This window comes from Carex rostrata, chromosome 10 (genome assembly GCF_964058835.1).
Source record: "Carex rostrata chromosome 10, lpCarRost1.2, whole genome shotgun sequence".
Taxonomy (NCBI): Eukaryota; Viridiplantae; Streptophyta; class Magnoliopsida; order Poales; family Cyperaceae; genus Carex; species Carex rostrata.
Genome location: NC_135927.1, coordinates 12001184 through 12012439, shown reverse-complemented (window position 1 = coordinate 12012439; position 11256 = coordinate 12001184). Strand labels below are relative to the sequence as shown.

At 35.4% G+C, this 11256-nt stretch overlaps 1 protein-coding gene and 1 long non-coding RNA gene across 6 annotated transcripts; one reads left to right on the top strand and one right to left on the bottom strand.

Annotated features, from left to right (window-relative positions):
* The first annotated feature begins 236 nt into the window (after positions 1-236).
* Positions 237-11052, top strand: LOC144560436 (uncharacterized). Of its 5 annotated transcripts, none has more exons than XM_078309636.1 (4): positions 237-854; positions 7024-7080; positions 7513-7636; positions 7943-9381. In XM_078309636.1, the coding sequence occupies exons 1-4, from the start codon at positions 796-798 to the stop codon at positions 8015-8017; spliced, it is 315 nt and encodes a 104-aa protein (XP_078165762.1). In that variant the 5' UTR covers positions 237-795; the 3' UTR covers positions 8018-9381. The 5 variants fall into 5 exon arrangements, 4 of the variants coding, with proteins under 4 accessions (XP_078165762.1, XP_078165761.1, XP_078165763.1 ...); XM_078309635.1 differs by having other exon boundaries at positions 7498-7636; XM_078309637.1 differs by having other exon boundaries at positions 7498-7636; positions 7930-9381.
* LOC144560437 (uncharacterized) lies at positions 3763-6439 on the bottom strand. The gene is made up of 3 exons (XR_013513397.1): positions 4540-6439; positions 4332-4470; positions 3763-4139 (listed from the first exon to the last, which is right to left on the bottom strand). It is a non-coding gene; the product is annotated as an uncharacterized LOC144560437 (long non-coding RNA).
* Positions 11053-11256: the final 204 nt, after the last annotated feature.

Below are 11256 nucleotides of genomic sequence, written 5' to 3'. Positions count from 1 at the left end.
AACTGGTTGATCCATTGGTGCAACCAGTAAATCGTTGAACTGAAGATTTACTGAGTTGATGTCCAATCCAGTTCTGATAACATTGCTCTGATGTAAAAGGAAGAAAATTCAATTCCGGTTGCAAATTAAAGGAACACCTCCATTAAAATAAAAGGGTATATTAATCAATTTATTTATTAAAATAACCGAACAAAAAGTTTAACAAATTAAAGGAGATATAAAATATTAAATTTTATATGGAAACCTTAGATATTATGATTATGGTGTTTTGAAGGGATATTAGCTATTTTAGATGTTTATGTGGGTACATTAGCTATTAAAAAATATCAAATTTGATGCAATTAAATACATTAAAAAGTCTTAACAACACATCGAATACTTGTTACGAGCAGCGCGTTATTCTCATTTCTCATCAATAAATGCAGTCCATTCGATTATATGAACGATGAAGATTAGACACACCTTCTCCGAATTCAGATACTGTCGGATGCCTGACCTGGTAAAATGAGATTACGATCGTTTATTTTAATCTGACACGAATCTTAAGACACCGTGCGAAAAAAATGATTACAAAGGCTTCCACCCTCCTACGTCTCTGATTCTCTCACAGAGTCACAGACTCACAGGGCACAAATCTTGTCCCAAATTTCTCAAATTGGCGACATTTTCACCGAATTGATTAAACACCGCCCGATCATCATCGATTCTTCCGATGCCGCACAAAAGCCCAACTGTGCAAATCGGGTATAAGTCGTCTCGTCTCCGACCGATCTCGGCCATAGACAAGTTTCATTTATGGAGAAAGAGAAGAAAAAAAGATGTAGGGTTGAGAAGCTGGAAAGCGTCTTGCTAAGGTACTATACTTTTATTTTAGAGCATAACAATGAATCTGACATGGTACAGAAATAACAGAACCAAGCAAGTCACGTGTGGTACTTGACCATGACAGTATCAAAACGTTAGAATACTTCGATCACTTCATGAATTTAGCTATCTTTTAGTTCTAAGTTGCTCTTGCTTCTTAAGAAATTATAGTTGTTAATCAATAAGGAAACTAGTTTGTTTTTAAGTTCACGGGCTTTAAGAATTTTGTTGGCGAAGTAGAGGACCTTGCTGTATTTGACGCAATTTTTTGTAAGACATCTAATATAATTCATAAAAAAAACTGTTAATATATATATATATGAGTACGGCTAACGCGCTTCCTCTAGCATATGGGCCGAAATGCTTCCGGTGAAAATTTGAAATTTTAAAATCTAAAAAGTCGATCTGAACCGTTCATCTTCTTCTCCATATTAATATCTGCTTGGAGACCAAATTTTACATTTTTCTGAAATTTTTTACTATTTATCAAGCCACTTTGAAAATCGCTGATTCAATGGTTTTACTGTTTTGTTAAGCCACCGTTGGATCAGCGATTTTCAAAGTGGCTTAATAAATAGTAAAAAATTTCAGAAAAATGTAAAATTTGGTCTCCAAGCAGATATTAATATGGAGAAGGAGATGAACGGTTCAGATCGACTTTTTAGATTTTGAAATTTCAAATTTCCACCGGAAGCATTTCGGCCCATATGCTAGAGGAAGCGCGTTAGCCGTACTCTATATATATATATATATATATATATATATATATATAAGAACTACCAAAATGACATTGAAGTTTTGAAGAAAATGAAAAATTGTTTCGCAACTGATTAGACATGACAATCAGATGACTGTTTAGCAGCCAGTTGTGACTCCATATTTATGTCACGAGCTCTCAAAGTTGAGAACATTTGTGCACCCTAACGAATTAGAGAACAAAAGATCAAATTCATAGGAAACAGTGAATTTGAGATGGTTCTGGACCAAGTCGGGTACAAGTACTGACAAGTACAGTACCAAAATCTGAGACTATAATTTGTTGGTAAACACCTACGACATCTTGGCCTGTTCGTTCTGTTCAAAGAGGTTGGTCTATCGCCATTCATATTTGAAGTTAACAAAAACTTTTCAAAGTAGACAACATTTTATGAAGTTTTTGTTGTACCATGAATCTGCATGGTGTATAGAAGCAACAGTTTGAACAAAATGGCATTGAACAGTATCAAAACGAAAGGTGCATACCAAGAACTATTGTCTCAGATGTTCATACCGAACATGTCAGGTCCGGTACCGTTGTAATTAACCTATCTAGTATCAATCCAACTTCAGTCTTCATGTATTTGCTTTTTGTTTCCTTCTTTTGCTTGTGCGTGAATAAATTTGCAATTGCTTGTGCTGATGTATGCATTCGTGATGCAAACTAATCATAAATAGCTTAAATAAAAAAAATCCAAATTCAGGAAAGAGTGAATGTAAGCTAATGTATGCATTCATGATGAGTATGTAGCAGCCAGTTGAGACTCCATATTTATGCCATGTGCTCATCAGTGAGCTTGTGATTTTAATTTTATGTACAACAGTGGAGAACAAGAAGTCAAATTCATAGGAAATAGAGAATCTGAGTTGGTTCTAGACCAAGTCCGGTACAAATACTGACTAGTACAGTACCAAAATCTGAGACTATAATTTGTTGGTAAATACCTACGATATCTTGACCTATTCACTCTGTTCAAAGTGGTTGATCTATCACCAGTCATATTCCGAGTTAACAAAAACTTTTATGAACTTTTTGTTGTCACATGAATATGCATGGTGTATAGAAGAAACAGTTTGAACAAAAGGGCATTGAACAGTATCAAAACACAAGGTGCATACCAAGAACTACAGTCTCAGAAGTTGATACCGAACATGTCAGGTCCGGTACCGTTGTAATCAACTTGTCTAGTACCAATCCAACTTCAGTTTTCCTTTATTTGCTTTTTGTCTACTTCTTTTGCTCGTGCATGAATAAATTTGCAAATTGTTGTGCTAATATACACGTTCATGATGCAAACTAATCATAAATAACTTGATTAAAATCCAAATACAGGACAAAACTAAATTAAGTGTGGCAAGAGATTAGTATGTGCTGACATTGTAACTTAGTATGAACCAACATGTTTAGACCCCATTTTATGTTGAGTGCACCCTGGTTTGTATCTTCGCTTTCGCTTGTTAAAGTTGGGCTATCCTTTTCTTTTTGTAATATTTTCTTTGTTTAATAATCAACCTATAACAGAAAATTATACCGAGCCATAAGGTTAATTCCTGAATCCTTTCCGTTGTGATCTTTGTTGTCTTCCAGTTCTAAGTTCCTCTTTGCTTCTTAAAATAAATATGTTGATGTTTGAAGAATAAATGATCACCCGTACTAACATTTCCCTTTATTTTTCTAAATATAGTTAACTGTACATGTTCAAGTATCTTGGTAATAAAGTAGATGGAGTTTCCTATATTAGTCCAAAATTTTATCTTGTTGACAATATTCTAACAACAATAGATAGATAGTAACTTCCTATGTTGCTTGGAGTGTGCTTCAGATTATAATATTATTTACTTTCAGGTAGGGATGAAAAAAGTCACGCTGTGACCAGATAGGGCATGACACGTGTGTCGATGACGTGCCAAGACTTGCGTCCCGTGACGTGACCATCCTTCAGAAAATTGGCATGGCACGGCATGTGCACGCGAGTCATGAATGATCAGGACTATTAGATCTTGATATAATAGTTAATGTTTAATAGCCTAACTTAAATTACGAAAAAAAATAGTTAAACGTGACAAACGTGACCAGTCACGGCATGACTAGCGTGGCGTGACTAATCATGCGTCATGACCATCCATCCCAATTTGGTCGAGGCATGGCACTGTGACCCAAGTCAGTCACGACATGTATTTACATCCCTACTTTCAGGAATTAAGAGAATTATAGAAAGAAAGCTGTACCTAGCCATAAAGGCTAAATTCTGAAGCCTTTCCTTTTGATCTTTGCTTTTTGTAGATCTCTCTCTCTCTACTTTCTCGCAGATCTCTACTTTCAGGAATTAAGAGAATTATAAAATGAAAGTTGTAAACTATTCTATGGTTTCTAATGAAATCGGTGGGTTACACCCACTTTCTTCCAAAAATAAAATGAAAGTTGTACCTAGCCATAAAGGCTAAATTTTGAAGCCTTTCCTTTTGATCTTTGCTTCTCGCAGATCTCTCCTTCAAAAATTGGTAGAAGCTGGCAATATCTATATTAAAATTGAAAGGAAAATTAATCAGTCACCACACGAAAAGAAAACATCGAAAACAATACCAATATTGATCTACCCAGATATTCAATGACAACATCAAACAAAGGAAACAACCACAACATATACTACACAACAACTCAGACTACAATCAACAACTACAAATAATCTATATGAGTGTTAACTCCGAACCTGGCAGCAACCCCTACACAGTACTCATTAGTTGCTCCTCGAGAACCTCCCAGACCACCCGCAGCAATTAGATCCAGCATGCAACCCATCAAAATTACCGCCCACCGACAAAACATCAACACAACACTAGATCTGCTGTCTACAAGCTTTATGGTATCAGATCTGATGCAAAATCAGCACAGTTTTTTTTTTTTTTTTGGTTTTTTACCTTTTAGTTTCTGTTCTTCCGGGAGGTGTGCAGCCATCTGCCTCCCCTGCCAAGGGTTTGTAGAGAAGGTGGGAGGACAGGGGAGGGGATAGGGAATTGAGAGAGGGTTAGTGGAGACAATTTCTTTAATCTTTGAGAAAAAAGAGTGGAGGAGGCCTCATCTTTTCGTGTCTAATGTCCCTTCCCTCCACTCTTATTTCTCTAAGATTAAAGAAATTGCCCCTTGAGTGTCGTCTTTGAGTCGAGGGAGAGGGCGTCTTTTATAGGCAAATGAGAGAAGAAATTTGGTACATTTTTTCTATTAAATGCTAGCAGTAATTGTTCATTCTGCTCATTCCAATGGGCAAAAAGTTACAGCAGTAATTCCATTAATCAAGTGCATCGAAACTGTAAAATGTGTTATACGTCTTGTGTTACATGTCTTGTTGGATCAGTTTGTTCTTTTTCCTGCCACCAATTACTCATTTTCTTCTACGGAATAATAAAAAATAGCAACAATTTAGGTAGTCATGTACATGGAAATTGCAAAACCCACATATTGTAATTGGAATTTGTGCTTTCCTTTTAATTCATTTGTCTGCTTTCCATTATGGCAATGATTTTAGTAATTTACTTTGACAAATAAATTTTTTTAGGCTGACATATAATACAGTATTGTAGAAATATATGAGCTCCGTGTAAAATAGGATAAGTTTCAAATTAAACCACATGAAAATCAGGTGCCTCGTGCAATAAAAAATCAAGTATTCCCATAGATGAGTGGTGTAAGCATTACACATGATTTTTCTGTGCAACAAGTCATATAATAATACTCCAGATAATCACATAAAATCCTGAGGAAGCCCTAGACGAGCCTATTTCTGGCAACCAAAGTGCTTTTGAGTAATAAATTTTTGTTTACGTTAGACCACCTTTATAAAAAAGATATAGTAAGTCATGTATCTAGAAACTGCAATTCCCAATATATTGTTATTTTCACTTTTTTTTTTATTATTTACTACCTTTTCCTATGGAAAAGAAGTTAAAAAATTATTGCGTCAGTCATGTTCATGAAAATAAACTCTGTTGCTTTTTTTCTTGGGTGAATTTAAAGCTTATTTCCATTCGAGAAAATTTTTCAGCAATGTTTTTATTATTCATGTAAATGGAGACCGTAAAACCCGTGGCCTCAAATATTTCGTCGAATGAATTTATTATTTTTCTTATCATCAATTAATTGTTTTTTTCCAAAGGGAAAGGACCAGCAATTATTTTCATTAGTCGAGTACATCAAACGGGCAAAAGAATGTGGCAATTATTTAATTAGCAAGTACATGAAAACCAGTAAACCCGTTACTTTTTTAATTGGATCAATTTATGTTCTTTTATTCTTTATGACTCTTTTCCAACGGGTGAAATGTTATAGTAATTATTTTATTAGTCAAGTACAGAGAAACCGTAGAACGTTACCATTTTTTATTGGATGGATTTAGTGCTCTTATTGTTGCTTCTGACTCTCTTTCCAACGGACAAGAGACCCTAACAATAATTTTATTAGTAATGCACACAAAAACCGTGAAACCGATAACTTCTATGCTATTATTAAATGATTATTTTTGTAATTGTTCATTACTTAGCTCCAAAGGAAAGATGATTTTAGAAAGTAGTACTCTGAACTAATGTATGAGTCATATCTGTTTGAAGGTGGAACCAATCCAAGCCAATATAATAGTAATACCAAAGATGAAGTAGAGGTACCACTGGTTGCCATCATTAATTTATTATAGCTACTCCTTTTTGGAGGTTTTGAAGTTTTAAGTATATTGCATTGTTTTTATATGATTCTGCATTTTATAATCCTCTCTATCTCATAATTAAAAAGAATAAAGAAAATGAAATGAAATAGGGAGTTCGTCGTTACATGTACGTCATACTTAGTCGATGTGATTTCCTTGTTGGACTTCACAAAATCGACACTTTTGTATTTATCCAATTTCAACTAATGAAATGGGCTTCTGCCTTTTTTTAAAAAAAAAAAAAAAAAGGGAGTTCGTCGTTAGACATACCAGATTTATTTTTTTTAAATAAAATTACAAGTAGAACATTTTAATTCCATGTTTAGTGCTGTCGGTGAATTTTGTCATGCCAGATGCAAAAACATGGTACCATTTTCAATATGACACATATGTTCTGTTATGGGCATCATGTGACCTGTATGACCATTTTCATGACCTATATGACCTGTTGGGTCTGGTCATACCCATATAATGTTTTTTCTTATTTGACATACCCATATAATTTTAATACTTAAAAGTTGATTAATTACTGGGTCCGGCCCGACCCATTAACTCTTCTAATCTGAATCAAATTAAATAATGACTTCCTAATTTTCTTTTCAACCTGTTGATGTCTTGATATTTTCCTATTATTGACTTCTATTCAATTAAAATAACCTTGGTTTTTATTAGACATTGCTTGTCATTTTTAATATGTTGATTGTTGTAGCTTGGCTGGCTCAATTGATGTAAGCTGTTTACCGCCAACACTTCTAAAGCTGAAAAGGTTTGTTCTTTTCACATGGCATTTGACATTCGGTTGATTTGGTTCAAACCAAACTCCACTCGAGCAAACTGTTATTTAGGTCTGTGGTTGTGGAGCCATTAATTAGATAAACCAAATAATAGGTCGTGACTGTAAGGGTTTACTCCAGAAAGTATTGCTGCTATTATCTTAATAAAATCCTGGTTTTTAGTTTTGTTTTTATGGCTCCTGGAGAACCAAATTAAAGAAGTCAGTTAAATTGTCCCTTCTACACTGCTCATGTATACCCCCGCTGGCACCCCATTTCATTCTGGTAAGCACCTCAGAGACTACATCCGTAACTTCTAAATTCTTTTGTGAGCATGAACAGCTGGAATTGGAGGAGCTAATAAGTAATAACTGCCTAACTGAAACTTCATTTCTTTATTATAATCTTAGTTGGAAATCATTAAGTTACAGTTGCAGCGCTAGTAAAGAAATTAAGGGTCAAATACTGAAACTAACCCAGCAGCCTCAGCCTCAGTGCGGCAGATATCAAAGGATGAGAAGAGCTGGAGCCCGTTCCTTCTTGCCACAGGTTAACTTCTGTTTTAAAGCCTTGTTAAGGGCTTTTCCATTTCAGACTGGAATATCATATGAGAAAAGGGCAGCTTAACTTCTGTGTAGTTGTATATACTGGCTCAAACTATGTTACTGTATTCCATGTTTAAATGGTATTTTTGTTTTGGTTTATAATGTCTTATAATTGGTTTTTTTTTTTATTACTGATATGTTTGTAAGCAACACCTTGTTCTGTTTAAGCTCAGTAGCAAGTCTTTTTATCGAGTTTCCATTCAATTATTTATCCTGTTGTATGACATGCGACATCAGTAATTTTCTTCAGGTTAAAAGAGTTACCACTGAGATTGCTGATGTCTGTCCCTGCAGATGGATCTTCATGCATAACATGTTCTTTTAAATAGCACCAAGGCTGTAAATTCTATTCAGGTTATTCATAACAATTTAAATGTTCCTTTTTTTTTATTCATCATACAGTCATACAGTCAAGTTGCATTGAAATTATTAGTTCAACCGAGTATTAACGTCGTAAGATAATTCGCCAGTTAGGTATATTTCCTGGTGATGTGGCAACAATAGAACGTATGTAGCGAAATTATTTGAAGCCAGTTGGAGAAAATTCGGCTCATTGGGCCCAGCTTGTGGCCCCACACGACTGGTCAAAGTGGAGTGGTTTTAGTTGATTGTTTAGTCAAGGCCTTAATATTTTTTAAATCTGATGTATAAAAAGTCTCCATTTCTGGCAAGACGGAACATCTCGTCCCCATTGTTTGTGCTTTTGTAGAGTTTGGTAGTTGGTACTAGAAATAAATGGAGATCTCCATAAAGTTCCCCTTTCCTATAAGAGCAGAGAAAAAAATCCTGGTCATATAATGGGCGAGAAAAAAAAAAAAAAAGTGCCAAATTTTCCAAAATGGCTGCTGTTGCTCCACTAATCTTCTATATGCTCCTCTTCTTCCCTCTTGTCAAGGGAAGACCCTCTCCACTATCAGATGATACCAGCACCACCGACGGAATCGTGCATCTAACAACTCTTGACGGCGATTTGTTCGACGTGAACCAAGCCATACTTTACGACTCTGGCCTAATTAAGCAAGAAATCTACAACGGCCATGTTGGTAGTAACATTAACATCAAGCTACATAACACCACGAGCAGGGCGCTCGGTAAGTTGATTCATTACGTGCAGTATTTTAATCGAACCGAATTCGTCGTTTCCGAGTGGGAGGAGGATTTGAGGGAGAATTGGCAGGTGTTGTTCGAGATCTTAATAGCGGCCAATGAGTTGAGAATGGAAAGTGTGTCGGACATGGCCGGCGGTATTATCGGCGGCATGATGATAGGGAAGAGCCCTGTCGAGATAAGGCGGATGTTTAATTGTGGAAATGAAATTATAGACGAGACTGGAGATGAGCAGTGGATCTTGCATGAAAGTTTTCCTTTTGGGGAACCGATGGAGGAGGTACCGATGGGTCAATTGGTTCCGATAAATTGAGCAGAGCAAACAGCTTGTGAGAGTAGTGATTTTGTTCTTGTTACATCTGTGCGTATGGAGGTACTCTTTTAGTCTTTTCTCTTTTGCAAGTATTATAAATTCAAAGCAATAAATAATTTGCGTTATTTAGTTTATGGATTTTTTATAGAGAAAAAGTAATATCCCCTGGGCTACAGTCCTTCAAAAATCTCCGTGTATAAAAGTCTTCCCTTTTTAGCTTAGTTCTGATGCGTTTTTAACTGCCATAATTTCAACTGCTATAATTTCAAGTACACTATGTATGTTTACATAATTATATATGTATGTTTATAGGATAATATGTGTATGTTTACAGGATAATATGTGTATGTTTACAGGATATTAGCCATAATTTCAACTGCTATAATTTCAAGTACACAATGTATGTTTACAGAATTATATGTGTATGTTTATAGGATAATATGTGTATGTTTACAGGATATTATGTGTATGTTCACATAAGGTGGTCCCCAACAGCTGTCACGCGTTTTCATGTTTACAAGATTTGTTGAATTAGTTTACAGGATTTAGTATTGATATTTACAGGATTTAGTATTGATGTTTACAGAATTAGTTGAAAGTCTCCGGGAATTTTTGGGGGACTGGAGTTGGATGACTGTTAGCTGCTTCCTTTTTTATATTATCGGTCGCTAAGATTTCTCCCCCTTGAGGGACCAAAATATCTTTTGGATATTTAAAAGATATTTGATACGTGGTGTTCAGAGTATCTACATCCCTGAAACTATTAGAGTTTCTAATCTGATGTGGCAGTTTCTGATCCAGTTTTAGGGATGTGGGAGAGTTTCTTATTTAGAAACTATGCAGGAAAGTTTCTTATTAAGAAACTGTTTATAAACTCTATGTTGGCCAAATAATTGGCTCAAATTGTTTCTCCTTTTTAATTTGTTGCTGACGTGGCTTAATAGAAACTCTAAAATGAGTTTCAGGGATGTAAGAGTTAGAAACTTTAAAGACCATAATTTTTAAAAAGTAGTTAACAGTTATTTAGAAACCCTGTTGAGTTTTAGGGATGTAGATGCTCTCAGTCTGCTGCCTAAAGTTACATTCACTACAATATTACAAACAAGTTTAAATAATATCCATATTAAATAAAACTCACATCAATTTATATATTTATTCAATTATTCTTATAGCCTTCCGTACACACTAAACTACTTGCTGAATCCTACTTTATATAGAGCTGTGTGGAACTCGTAACTTACGCATTCATTCATCATATGACGACCTGAAATTTTTTTTGAGGAAACAAGAGGGGTCAAGCCCCACTTTATATTAACCAATATCGGTTACAGATGTGAGGTTCTCAGATTGAGAACCTTGTGTCGTGTGTTTAAATGAAGATAAAATAAAAACTAAACAGAAAAGGGACCTAGAGGTTCTACTGGTACAGAGAAGTGAAAAAGTGAAAAAAAAAAAAAAAAAGAGATAAAAATGAAAATAAAATTGTAAAAAAATGAAGTACATAATTGCTATTTTTGCATAGCTTTATTATTATAGTCTAGAGCCGTATCATCCATGATTTGTGTTGTTTCTTCCATGCATCCTTCCATTCATTTTGTGCATTTCTATTATCTCTTCCACCAGCTGCTGCATTGTTTTTGTCTTATCCCTGAAAATCCTGTTACACCGTTCTCTCCAGATAATGAAAGTTGATGTTATTATGACCTCCCTTGTTGCGCTTGGAGTGCTCATATTGACCATCGCCTCTATGTAACCTTGGCTGTTGGGTGCGGGTTCCGGTACCCGAAGTGCTGTTACAGCTCTACTGGTAACTACCTTCGCAAATGCGCATTCGTTGAAGAGGTGTTTTGTGTGTTCATCACTTGCTCGACAGATATAGCACATCCCTACTATTGTGAATCCTCTAGCTCTCAAATTTGCAGCAGTAAGTATTTTGTTGTTATATATACCAACCATGCAAATATTTTCAACTTTGGAGTTACCTTAAGTTTCCATATGCTCTTGGTGTTGGATCCAATTCTTGGTGTGTCACACAATGTGTTGTATGCTGATTTGACTGTAAAACCCTTGTCTGGTTGTGGCTTCCAAATGGTTTGACCTGCGGCTTGTTGTGGCTGTGCTACCCTTAGCCGAAGGTTGTGTTG

Excerpts from the sequence above, each read along its gene's own strand:
- LOC144560436 (XM_078309634.1), top strand. The coding sequence starts at position 796 with ATGGAGAAAGAGAAGAAAAAAAGATGTAGGGTTGAGAAGCTGGAAAGC. Across the intron at positions 855-7,023 it reads CTGGAAAGCGTCTTGCTAAG|CTTGGCTGGCTCAATTGATG; the intron begins GTACTATACTTT and ends TGATTGTTGTAG. Across the intron at positions 7,081-7,497 it reads ACACTTCTAAAGCTGAAAAG|TTGGAAATCATTAAGTTACA; the intron begins GTTTGTTCTTTT and ends TTATAATCTTAG.